The sequence below is a fragment of the Zonotrichia albicollis genome, chromosome 11, assembly GCF_047830755.1.
Source record: "Zonotrichia albicollis isolate bZonAlb1 chromosome 11, bZonAlb1.hap1, whole genome shotgun sequence".
NCBI lineage: Eukaryota > Metazoa > Chordata > Aves > Passeriformes > Passerellidae > Zonotrichia > Zonotrichia albicollis.
The window spans coordinates 13952453-13966531 of record NC_133829.1 but is presented as its reverse complement, the minus strand read 5'-3'; the positions used below and the strand labels follow the sequence as shown (position 1 = coordinate 13966531).

The 14079-nt window shown below is 39.8% G+C and overlaps 1 protein-coding gene across 7 annotated transcripts in view; it reads right to left on the bottom strand.

Annotated features, from left to right (window-relative positions):
- The window catches only part of RNF111 (ring finger protein 111), a 44476-nt gene that overhangs the window by 29086 nt on the left and 1311 nt on the right, over positions 1 to 14079 (bottom strand). For all 7 annotated transcript variants that reach the window (XM_074549434.1, XM_074549438.1, XM_074549439.1 and 4 more), the window contains one exon: positions 4042 to 4937. In XM_074549434.1, coding sequence (XP_074405535.1) covers positions 4042 to 4918 — 877 coding nt within the window. In that variant the 5' untranslated portion in view covers positions 4919 to 4937. The remainder of the gene's footprint in view (positions 1 to 4041; positions 4938 to 14079) is intronic.

The following is a 14079-nucleotide window of genomic DNA, read 5'->3' as shown; positions in this document are numbered from 1 at the left end:
TAGGGTTGTGTGATTACAGTTTTTTTGTACCTGAGACTTACTTGGAATAAACTTTCCAATAGCTGTGCATGATGGGAAAAATTTTCCAAAGCATACAAATTACTTAGGAGTCTGCACCCTGGTGGAAAAGACAGTCAACCGCAGTTTAGGGGATTTTTCTATGAGCCATGCTAACTGAAACCTGTACTGACTGTTCTTAACCTTGCACCAAAAGCAGCCCTATGGGCAATGCCACAACAAGCCAATTCTACAAACAGCATCTCTTCAGCACAGAAAGCTGCAGCAGGGCTGGAGTGAATGCCACACTAACTTCTATTACTGGAGCTATTTAAAGCCCCAGTCCCCAGCAGATGGACACAGCAGCACTGATTAATGCCCACTGCTCACACAGGCAGGTGCTCCTTCCCCCACCACTCCTCAGTTCTTCTCCAGTAAGCAGCATGGGAAACAGGACACTTACACCCTTCCTTATCCACTAATGCTATTGAGATAAAAGGTTGGATTTATCAGCTGCATCAGTTGGTGTGAGAAAAGAACTGCATGCTGTAGTTTGTAGGAGGGATTAAGTAACTGAAAAATAATCAACTTTAACAACAGGCAGCTCACTTCTACTTAATACCTGTTTATCTTAAACCTGTTAAAATAATCTCAGCATGAAGCAGTATTTGCTTAACGTTTTCACCAGCCTGTGGCTTGTAAAATGTTGAATGTCTATATTCAATGTTTTTTTGGGAGACAGACAACAAATGTTAGAGAGTTAAGATGACAGTAGTGAATAAACACTGTCTTATCATTTGAAGCAGCTTTGAACAAAATTTGGAGCAGCTTCTCATCAGGATTACATTCTAAGAGGAGAAAAACCTGGCTAGCATTAGTTGTTCAAAAATATAAAATATAAAATAACACATCAGACCCTGAAGGAATGGTAAGGTAGTAGGTGAACAATTTGAACAATTTATGACAATGCAAAACTCTAAACAGCTTGTTTTTTCTAATAACACTTTGCTCTTTTCCAGAATTCTGCTTTATTGCCAAATCAGATTAAAAAATTGCTCTAATTTAAGCTTTTGCTAGATTTCCCTCCACAGACTGCCTCCAAAGTGCAGCTCCAGTTCTTTAGATCCAAGATGAAAATCAAATTCTTGCAGAAGCACAACATTTGCATTACAACACAAGGAGATCCAGCAAGAGCAAAAGTTGAATTTTGCCCCCTTTCATAGGCAAAGGTGGATGAGGATTATTTCTGATGGTGTGTAGAGGGTTAGAGAAAAGCTTCTGCACCACCTAAACAAAACACAGAATCAAAATTCATGTCTCCCAGCAAAAATGCTGCCTTCTGTCATTTTAATTGCAATTGAAACCAAGTGATGAACACTGCAATTAGAACACAGACCCTGCAAGCACCTGCACCTCCAGCTGCAGGATCATTAAACTGCACCCAGCTGGCTCCACGCTGGCCTCGTGCCCCAGCTCCTGTCTGCCCTCCCCAGATGCAATGAGAGCAATGCCTTCCACGGCACACAGCTGCTACAACAAAACCATCCCAGGTGTCACAATGTACTGTGCACACCCTCACACTCCAAGGTGCACAGGGTTTCACCTGAAGAATAGCTTAATGGAACAGGAGGAAAAACCCAATATAATGCTATTTGGTTTTTTGGTTGTTTTATTAAACAAACAACCCCCCCTTCACATCTCCATTAATATGATTTTTCCAAAATTAGCCAAGTTAATTTTATTAATTTGAAGAACTTACTAAATACTTCTTAGGTTAAAAAGGTCTGTTACTTTAATTTCTTGCAACAATCAGAAAAATTGTTTTCAATTTAACTTACTAGTTCTTTACATGCACTGTATCTTTAGCTAAGCAGCAACATTCAAAGCAAAGAAATATTTTCTGCAAAATCCTTAATACAAATTGCTATTCAGTAGGCTACAAGACTAATCACATCACTTTGAAGCCTGTTTTTTAAAAAAAATCAGTTATTGCCACATCTTTTTAAACTGTATTTTCTTTTCCAATTATTATTCTCCTCCTTTCCTAAGCCTGTCCTCTAGCACCTTTACATATATGCCCCAGGCCTCATATTGTTAGCAGAAGTTATTTGTCTTCAGCACATTGTAAATTCAGCAGATATGTAAAGAAATTCTCCCTAACATTAACTAGCTCATGTACATTTCTATCAATCCAAGCCTTTCCTCATATAAAACCCCATCCTGCTTGCTCACTACACAGAGAAGTTGCATAGCTGCTTTCCAGCTGCCCCCATTTCTGTCCTAATTAACTCAATAACCAGAAATGCCTTATATAACAGCACAAAGCTACCAAAAATGTTAATCACATTTTTATCTAGCTAAAAATAGGACACTTTCACAGAGGATGTCTGCTCAACTTCCCATTATATCTGCAATGTAAACAAAATGCTCAAAAACCTTTCCATCAATCTATATTTCCACTGGAAAAACCCCCACAGTATTCACACACACGAAGGCAGAGTCACTTTCCAGCTCCCTGCAAGTGCTGGTTCTGCAGTACAGGAATGAACAGCAGGACAATCTTTACAGCAGAACTTTCAGTCACAGCTCATGTCAGTATTCTCATCTAAAATTACTGGTGCAGAACTAATCAGTTTTCTTCATTCATGACATGAAATAGACACTTTCATTAATTAAGAGTATAAAAATTAATCCACTGGACTTTTCCACATCTGTGTGGAAGGAGAGTTGTTACTGATCCTACATCATTTCAGTTATATAGAAATCTACCCCCTCTGAAAATGGTAAGAAAACACTAACTTGGAAACCAATGTGTTAATGCAGTAGTTTCTCAAACTGGCTTTTCATATAAATGCATGCATCTCCCTATTATTTATTATTTACAAATCACATTCTTCAATATGGTTACACATGCATGCCAAATGTAACTTTTTTAGGCCTAAATAATTTCTATTCCCACAAATATGCATTAAGATAATTAAGGCTGTGCAATAATTCTTCTGTTTCAGTTATACATGCCCAGCCCTAGCACTGCAGAAGTAAAACTTCAGAATTACAGATTTTACTTGTATTTAAACATCACAGACATTATTTCCTACTGCAATGAGTAACAAGCAATAATCTAGACTTTACTACTCTGAATGAATGAGCATTCACACTTTTTTTTTTTAACCTGTTCTTGTATTTTCAGCCACATTTTCTTACAGGAATGATTAGCACAGCCTGAGATAGGGTTTCACTTATTAAAGCATATTTGTTACTAGATAAAACACATGGTTGCACAGATTAACACCGTGCTGTGTTCTATCCACTTCCCCATGCTCTCTAAAAAGCTGAACCAAAACAGAATGCACAATTACTTTCACTTGGCAAATTTAACACAAAAGGAAGTCCAAAAAAACCTGCCAACTAACAAAAACCCACAACAAACAAACAAACCAGGAAAAACACCCAAAACAAACCAAACTAAACAAAAACATTCCCCAAAAAGTCTTCCTCCAAGCACTCAAGGATTCAGATACTGTGACAAGACATTAGAAAAATCTGGTATATATAAAATACTTTTCTCTCATTATCACAATACTAAAGCTACCTTCAACTGACTCATATTTCAGCTCTTATAACAATAGACTTTTTTCTTCATATTCTTCTAAATTTTCAAGAACAGTTAAATATTAGCAGGTATTTCTACATTCTGAAAATAGAATTATTACCATAATCAGTTCAAAGCTAAATTTTTAACACAATTCAACAGCTAAAACAATAAAAATGGATCAACTCAGCAGCATGTGATTAATCAGACTGAGCAACTTCCATTATGTGCTGCAGAAGCCATTAACTTTTACATTCAAGATTTTAGATTTGAATGTACTAAGGTCTGAATGTACTTCTCCCATCAAGAATTGATGTTGCAATGCTCACAGTACTTGCAGTAAGTCTATCTGTAGTATTAACCTCAAAAACTGCTCTAAAGGACTTATACAAAAGCCTATTATACACAATGAAAGGTAACTAATACAAAATACCTCAGGAATTGAGTTTTACCTGAAGGAACAGCTGTGCTATTCTGGTGGTTTTCACCAGGTGACACAAACAAGTCCTCCTCCCCTTCAGTAGATGAACTGGAAGAAGATTCAGTACTGAGATCATTCTCACTGGAGCTGCTGGAACTGGGGAGTAAAGCATACTTTCTTCGAGCCAACACTTCCCGCTTTTTCCTCTGCATTAAAATTCGTTCTTTTTGGTTCTGTGTCCGCTGTGATGAACTTGTTTTCACAGCTCTCTTCCTATATGGAAGTCTTCTTAAAGAACTGTTGTGAAAACAGGGCCTTTTCATCAATAACCCAGGTACAGAGTCTGCCTCAGTCCGAGGCCACTTCTGTGACCTTGCACTGTGAGTTCTGCTTGGAGTATTCAGCACAGCCTGAGGGTGTCTCACAGGAGCATCCTTTTCCTCATCAGATGTTACCGTGTCAGAGTCCCCAAAATGCAAGCTAGATGAAGGCGATGAGATACAGTCACTAAAAGAAGAATCATTGTCTTCACTCTGTGTTTCTAGATGCTGTCTCAATCCTAAGATTCCTTTATTTTCTTTATCAGGACAGTTCTGAGTGTAGGAAGGACCAGCCTGCTGGCTCTTGCGCTTTTTTCGCACCACAATACCTTTCTCTTGGTCTGTATGGTTGCCATTCATGTCCTTTTGCTTTTGAGAATCACCACACAAGTGAGAGAACTCATTCCCTACTTTACTGGCAATCATCTCAACTTCTGCAGTGAAGCTCTTGGCCTCTCCAATAGGCTCAGGGTTCAAGAGGATCCCCTTCAGACTCTCCTGTCTCTTTGGTGCATCAGAAGGAACTTCACTCTTCATATCCGCTTTTAGGGTATAAACTATATTACATTCAGGAGTCCATTTAGACATGGAAAGATTTAAGGAAGGCCTAGAAAACAAAACAGATAAGCATCAGGAAAAGAAGCATTCGATTTTTTTCAAAAGCAAAGCTGAAATAAGAGAAAACCCATTTACTGCTAGTACTAATCCCCCAGTAGGAATGGCAAAACAACAGTAACCAAAATACAACTGTTTCAAAATAAAAATGTTCCTTGACAAGGTAATTTTTCATTAAAAGAGAGTTCTTTAAATTCTTATGGTCAGTGAAAACATTATCACTCTCACAGAGCAAACACTGGTCTATGTCACCTGCAAAACCAATGATGTCTATCTTACTAATACTTAAGCACGGCAGTTACAGGCTGCAGCTTACAGAAGTTACCTGAGTTTTGGCTAAATAGCTCCCATAGCCATCAGCTAAAATGCCTGCTTATTAAATAAGGCCTGTGTCTTCCCCTGCAGCAGAATACATGGACAGTAAATAGCTCAATACAATACACGGGCTGTATGGTGTCAGTTGAGCTATAAAAGTCAGTTACTTGAATTCATCGTTCTTTTTTGACACACAAAAGAATGAAACATGAGAGATTTTGAACTGTTATTATTTTGGGGCAAAGTAATAAAAATCCATTTATTGCTTTGAGTCTCTTAAAAACCACCACACATTAGCAGTACAATGTACAAAGCTATTTGCAGTCCATGTACTTTTGACTCTTACCCTATGACAAACACTGAGTACATCACAGCATATGTTCCCTTAGCAGTCACTATGGGGCAGCTTCCCCTCCCTGCAAAAATATAAAGCTGCCAATGTATAACATGAGCCTCAAAGAAGCACTTTTGTACTGGAAGACACAGACAACAGCAACCTCAGTAATGGATCCATGTTCAATCTGCTTCATCTGCCATCTCTGCCTTTGGTTTCAATTCCCAAAAGGGAATGATAAAACAATTTGGTTCCCACTGTGATAAATACTGGAACTCTTTTCTGTAACTAATATCAGGGGGTTTTATGCCTCAGCTGAATAAGCTACAGTAGATACTTGACAACTTACAGCAAGTTGTGCAGAGCTACCAAAAAGCTACTAAAGAAAACATGTGCAACAATGCCCAAAGTGGAATAAGGCTGCCTAAGCAGCACAGCTGGGAAGATGCATGAAGGCAGAAAAACCACCTGAGCTATTCTAGAAACAGCAGCAACAGCCACGCAGAGCCACCCGGACAGGCCGGTCTGCATGAACCTCACAAAGTTCCACACGGCCAAGCCAAGTCCCGCACCTGGGCTGGGGCATCCCAAGCACAAACACAGGCTGGGCAGAGAGAGGGAGAGCAGCTCTGGGGAGAACTTCAGAGGGTGTTACTGGGTGAGAAACATGACATGACCTGACACTGTGCTTACAGTGGCTCAAAACTGTGGCCAGCAGGAGGGGACTGTCCCTCTATTCCACCAGGACTAACATGCCCAGCTCTGCAGCTCCAGCATAAGGACATGGAGCTGCTGGAACAAGACCACAGGAGGGCCATGAAGATGCTCCCAGGGGTGGAGAATCTGTCCTGTGAAGACAGACAGAGAATTGGGGTTGCTCAGTCTGGAGAAGAAAAGGCTCCAAGGATACATTACAGCACCTTCCAGTACCTAAAGGGGTTCCAACAGAGCTTGAGAGGGACTTCTGACAAAAGCATGTAATGACAAGACAAGGGGGAATGGCTTCAAACCAAAGGAGGGCAGGTTTAGATTAGAGACAAGGAAGAAATTCTTCCCTGTGACAGTGGTGAGACACTGGAACAGGTGCCCAGAGAAGCTGTGGATGCCTCCTGGAAGAGCTCATGGAAAAGCTGGGCTTTAAGCAATGTGGTCTTGTGGAAGGTGTCCCTGTCCATGGCAGGGAATTTGGCAGTAGATGACTTTCAAGGTCATTCCATGATGGTTCTATGATCTGTGGCAGGTTAAGCAGCCCTGCCTACTCAGGTCCATAATCCTCTGCCTGAATCTCCAAACTCTCCAAAATGCTAAGGCATCCTTACATGCAGAGATAATATTTAACACTCATTTATTTCCTCACAGAACATATCAATACAAAACTGAGACTACAAAACAGATTTAAATAGGATTTTTTTAGACTGTTTCACAAACTGATGCTTTCAGGAGCAGCTGTGAGCTAGCTGCTCCTAACAGACCCTAAAGAATTAATTATTTCAGTTTGGAATAGGTATAAACTGATACATCATCCCTGTGTCCTCTTCATAGCCATAAGCAACTACTATACTCCATGTGATGTTATCTGGGATAAAAACTTTGCAAAAGGCATCAATGCTGCACAACTAACATCTACAGAAGCTGTAAGTTGACAGGATCCTTCTGGAGATCAAGAACCTTTCAGATCCTAGAACCCCAGCTGAAAAGCCCCATTTGAATGCTCTCACTGGAAAGCCTACAAGCATTTATAAAAACTACTGTTAAATATGAGACCTATATCCTCTGATAACAGTGTTGCTGTTCTCTATAGGAATTACAGCAGATAGGCTTGTCTCACATGCAAGCCAAAAGCTAAATTCAAGTTGGAATTTAGCATAGACAAGGGGCTCTTACTTCATCAAAGCACTACTTTTTTATAGCAGTAAGTTTTAGTGGAATGCACTATATAAGGCTACCTTTTTCTTTAGGGCTGAAAAAAAAAAGAAGTAGCAAAACTGGAAAAAATTAGAAGTACAAAAAGCCTTCGTAGGAAACAAAGCCTATCAAAGCTGTGGAGTTCTGCTGCCCTTCCCAGCCCCAGCTCTTAGTCAGTCCTCACCATTCTCCATCCATACCATCCTTCTCTGGAAAATACGGATCAAGACTTGCATTTTATCCAGTTTCTAGTAAGGACAGGAATGCAGCATTCAGACCTTCCAGAAGCACACAGAACAAGCAGTACACAGTCCTTCTTCTCATCCTCCCAAGGTCACCTTTTAGCTCTGTTATTTATGCACCACAGTTTTACAGAAATGTAACTGTGTAGTCAGTATTCACCCCAGTCCAAAGGCAACGCAGACCCTCCCACAATAACCCTGTATTTTTTCACAAGTTTTTTTAGAAAATCCAGAAAATATTTCAATTTGAGGGGATTTTTATTTAGAAAGCTTATTGTCTTTGAACACAGTCATAACTTGCCAGCATATACTACATGGCCAGCCTATACATAACTGTTTCCTCTCCTTTTAACATGAAAACTTCAGAATCAAAGAGAATTGACCCCTCAATTTTTTATAAGAAATTAAAATCTGAACATTTTCTCATTATGTGAGCACAACCAAGGGCTGATTTACAAAGGATTCTGTTCTATTCACTGGAGTGCTACCCCCCTTTTTATTTTTAAACTGAAGTGGAGGAATCTCCATCAGTATGAAAATTCTGCATGCTGAATGTGATTATCCTTGCATAAGCTCTGTTTACTTTAGTGCAGAAGCCGCTGTGCTGAAATACAGATTTACCTATTTAAGTTATCACAAAAAAATTAGTGCAATGATATTTACACTTTGAGAAACCTCAAACTGCTGTAAGATGATGAAAACCTGAAATTATCACAGTGAAACCAAGTGCATCTGAAACATTATTTACTGGATTTGTTTTATTCTAACAGGGAGCCTACATACACTAGCCAGTTATCATCGATTCAAACATTTTGTATATTTTTACTCTTACAACCATGGAAATTCAACCAAGTAATCAAGAGCTCTCTATTTTTGCTAATCAGTAGAGGCTGAAGGGCTGCTTACTCACAGGAGAGCTGCTGCCTTCAACTACAAATTTACACAACAAATAATCCATTTCTTCACTATTTAGAAATGCTATTACAAACTTTCAAACAAAAAATTTGACCAAAAAAAGACAAAATCTGGACTAGATTTCAGTCCATTTAAAGTATCTTCAGTGGTTAGACATAAATGTCCATTTTTCTTCTGCACAGAGACAAAATTTAAGAGGGACTACAAAAATAATATGCAAATAATTAAGTCATTAGAATGAGATCATCTGCTGTTAAAACATTTAGAAGTTCCTACAATATATATTTCTAATTAAAAGTAGCCCTCAGAAGCTTTTTCAAAAAGCAGCAAGATTAAGTAAGTTCAATCAGCATTAGTGTTCCTCCTTCCTAATCAAAACATCTGCCTATTGACTTAGTCCCCCATGTTTCCCCTCAAAGTTTTGATTTACTATCCTCTTTTAAGCCATTATGACTCAATGAAGAGCTGTTAAGACAGCTACCTGAAAGCTATAAATAGTTATTCTAAGTTCCCCTCTCAGGTGCATGACTGTTTAGAATTATGAAGTGCACATGACTTTTACCCATTCTTTTCACCACTTAAAACCATTGATATTAATCATTCCAAGACATACAGCTGTGCAAGGAAATTCATGCAAGCTGGGAAATCCCTTGAAATAGCTAAGTCAAAAAACAAGGTTAAAGAGATCTTTACAGCAAGTTTATGATCACATATCAAAGCAAAATACATTTGAGTTATAAGATGGAGCAAAGGATTTGATCATTAATTATTAATTTCTTTATAAGCAAACAAAAATTGCATAGCATTACAGTACTATAAAACAGTAAAATGCTTCATTACACAACATATAACTCAGTTTTTTGGTATAAATTTCACTGGTGAATACGTGTGACCTAATAGAACATTACACTGAAAATGTATTTTCAGCCATATTCTGAATACAGTAAACTCCCTTCACCACCTAGAAAAAAAATCTCCTTGCATTTGTTGTCCCTTTATTTAGCTCTAACTTGTTTTCTTCGCATGTGGTCACTGAACTCCCAACTAACTTTCTGAATTAATCCCCTTCCCTGATATGCAGCTTGGATCAGATTTTACTTTTACCATTATTTTTACTCTGACAAGCTAATATACTCATACTGTTAAATTAATGAGAAAACCTTTCTTTCCTCTCATTAAAAAGATGTATTCTTATTCTTTCAGCAAGGCTTTTCCATTATATATATCAAGAAACAGGAAAATGAAAAAGGTTATAAAATTCATACAAGGCCCTCAGCAAAGTGAGAAACCTTAAGCACTGTTACTTTCCAATCTCAGGCAGGCAGCCAAGCAAGGCAGATTCCTACATGGCCCTGATCCACTGGAGGCTGACACTTCAGGAGTTGGACCCCCAACTCAATTCCATGGAGACTGAACCTCAGTGCTATCATGTCCTGCTGCTCCAACAAAATAAGAGCTCACTGAGCAGATCACAAAAAATGCCACTCATTTTCCTAAAAGAAGCAGTTCTGTCTTCATTTCATTTCTATCAAGCAGGGACAACCTGTATGCCTGTCCAATGCAGAGTAAGTGACAAGGAGCAAAACATCTGATATTCACTTCCACTAGCAGGAAAACAAGGGCAATCAGATTTCAAAATTTTACTGCATTCTTCGTCACTTTTTATCACTTCATTAGAAAAACAATGCTCCTCTAAAGCTTGTTTAACTACTAAATTTTAGCATCCTACATACTGGTCGTCTAAGCTTTGACAGAAAATAAAGCAACAGATAAGTTAAAGACCTATGCATTTTATAAAACAGTAACAATCAGAAAGTAATCTGAAATTCCATAGTGTTTGCATTGATACTATGTATCTTTATTAACAGGACAACATGAAATACTATTGCAAACGATTCTCAATTTCCTTTCTGTGCTTTAATGCAGACATAGTGATGACTTCATTTTTAAATGACAAAATTACTGGAGAATTCTCTGAGCAGAATACTTATGTTCTGCCCTACAGAAAGGTACAGTAATTCAGAACAACAAACATGGTATAGTTATTAACTGCATGTTCTGGAAACAAGTTATTGCTTACAGGCTCCCAGAGCCAGCCCACTACACCCAGCCCAGACAGAAGGGTTTGCCTGTGCTCTGCAGAGGTGCTGCAGCTCCATGAGGCACAGCAATGCAGGGAGCCTTATCCACTTCTTGCAGGCACTTCTAGGAACCATCACTGCCTTGGAAAGTCTACCCTTGAAGTGAAACAATGTTATTTCAAGTACAGTATTACCCTTACTAACCTTCACAAAGCCATCTCAAAGTCAGATCCCACTAACTCTACCATCAAGTACTGTAATGAACAATATCCAACCTCTCGACCAGCAAAGTCTCCTTAACTTTATCCCTCCAAAAAATTCTTTTGGGACCTTCAAGGTTTGCTTCCTGATGCCTAAGTCAATTCAGCTCATTATGCAATTATCCTATAACAGAAACATCAGGACACCCATAGGACAGCTACAGAACGCCTCTGTAGTGTCAGGCTGCCATTCACCTCAGACTGAACAACACTGCACTCCTAGGGAGAGACTGCTGAAGTGTCTGCTTCACCTCTTCCAACAGAGCCCAGCACACAACAGCTACAGAGGAGCTCTTCAGGACAGGACCCATGGCCTGGCTCCAGCTGGAACAGACAAAATCCACAGAGCATGTGCAGCTGGATGCACCTCCTGGTAACAGCTGAGAGCAATGCTGCAGAGCCCCCCCCCATCAGCACAGGGGAGCTGGGCTGCACAGAGCCCTGTGAGCACAGGGGAGCTGGGCCTGCACAGAGCCCCCTTCTCTGAGCACAGGGGAGCTGGGCTGCACAGAGACCCCTTCTCGGAGCACAGGGGAGCTGGGCCTGCACAGAGCCCCCACACAGCACAGGGGAGCTGGGCCTGCACAGAGCCCCCACACAGCACAGGGGAGCTGGGCTGCACAGAGACCCCTTCTCGGAGCACAGGGGAGCTGGGCTGCACACAGCCCTCTGAGCACAGGGGAGCTGGGCTGCACACAGCCCTCTGAGCACAGGGGAGCTGGGCTGCACAGAGCCCCCACACAGCACAGGGGAGCAGGCCTGCAGTACACTGAGTCAGTCCAAGGCCATAAAGGCTCCAAGGAAATCCCAGCCTGAATCAAGCATCACCATCACCACTCAACTGGACAAGGAATCTGCCTGCCTTTGCAGGATGGATTTGACAAAAATCTATTTGATATTGCAGGTGTATTTGACAAAAATGGTGCTCACAAGCACATTTTTCAGTCTAGACATTTCTTTGCTATGTCCTAGGCTTAAATCAGTTAGCTACATTAACACTATGTAAATCATGGGTTTAAGATAGAAGCATTAGGATTTGGCAATCAGGAATGTTTTGGCTTCAGTGAACTCCAAGACAAATATAACAGCATTGAACTTCAGAATAAAAAGTTGCAGCTTTATAAAGTGATGACAAAATGCAATTTTTTATTAGAACTTATGCTCTTAACTAGAAATTGTGCTTCACAAGACAGCTAGGAAAGTTCTGAGATACACAGCCATCAAAAATTATTTTAAAAATTGTTTCTTAGTCCCCCTGGCATTTTTGACCTTTGAGGTATGTGTAATTCTTCTTGATGTAGTGTCATTTTGCAAACACTTCTCAATAAAGCTTTGAGGAGCAAAGTTAAACATGATCTTTGCCACAGCTGCTAGTAAGAGCCTTTCAAGTGAGACTTGTGAAATTAACCATTAGGACAGTTTTATGCTGCTCTTCAGGAAACCTACGAGAAGTAGGGGATTTTACAGGTACTAAACTGAGCAGATCTGCCAGTTTCAGGGGAAAGGACACTGCAGCAGACTTCTCCACTCTGCACCCAGCAGAGACAAAAGTAAACATTTTACCTAACAGCAGTCAAATATTAGGACTAAACTGTATTGGGGAAAAAAAAATGACAGAAGCAAATAGCCCTTCCTGGCCTCCTGCGCGTAAAGCCATGAACCAGCCTTCTCAGATTTCACTTGGTGAACACTCAGTAAGGAAGACATCATTTTAATTTTGGGCAATTCCTTTTCCAAATAGCATAAACTACATAAAACAACAAAATAATCTTGTTTTATCACCAAATCTGTAGTGTTTTGGCTGTCTGCATGTCAGTAAGGGTGAAAAGAGATTTATAAACATGCATATTGAGTAACATTACATGGGATACATGTACAAGGTAAGGATAATTACTCAAAATTGTAGTCTCATAAATTTTGCCAGTATAGCTGCTTCCAAAGTTTACAGAGCTCTTGTAAGAAACACAAGATGCATCCTCAGCTGAAGTCTTTAACTAGTGAACTTCCTTCAAGGTTAAGTACAGATTGGTGGGGATTCTTGGTGGCTCAGGCCTAGCAGAGAATCCTAATGGGGCAGAAGGAAAGGAAGAAAAGAAAATGTTTCTTTCACCAACCCAAACTTTTTCTTACAACTCACTTAAAGGAGACTGCACATCAGGAAAGCCATGAGGAACTCTTTATACAATATCTCCTATGGCAAATCCATATCTCTGTACTATCCCCATTGTTTACCTGGGAATTAAATCATCCTGTTCCCCATCCCAACATCACTCCCCCCTCAATTTTTTCCTATTTATTCAACTGCTTGACATGCAAGCTGCTATAATCCATCAGCCATGGAGGAGGGCACTATAACTTACATTTTCTCAAAGGAATGTCCTCACCATTAGAGGAAATAGAAACAAATGAAAGATTATACATCTTGGAAAAAGAAGGCAGCAACTGCTGTCAACTAAATATTACTGCAACACAGCCACCTCCAGTGAAAATCAACTGCTCTAACTGATCTGGTTATGTAGGTCAACGAAGTTACTAATTCAAATATAAACTGGAATCACAGTCCTGTTAAGATACACCCTTAATACACTTTTACAAAAGCCACTGCTTCATTAAAGACATATTTTTGAAAGGTCAGAGTGTTCTCATCCATATTTTGAAAGGACATGCAAAATATGCATGAGTGCTGTGAGCTGCTCACCCTCAAGCTCCCAATACCAGACACAATCTCATCTGTAGCTGCCAGGGCCTCAGCCATCAATAAAAACCACCAGATTTTTAAATATGCAAGATTTCAAGAGCTTTTAAAACAGGAAGCTTGGTGCCTTCTACTCTATTATTTAATTAAAGTGAACCATAAAATGTTCCTACAGCCTTTCCCACCTTATGAACTCCATAGGTGATTCTATACTGTGGATGAGTGCACAGACAGGTGACCAGATGTTCACTCTATCAAATTAACCAAGATCATTTCTTTCCCTGACAATCCTTGCACATCAGCAAGGATCATCCTGTCTAACAGGGTTTGCTTTTGATCCCTCCCTGCCTGCCCCAAGACAGTCCCTTATCCAAAAGAAAAGTAAGG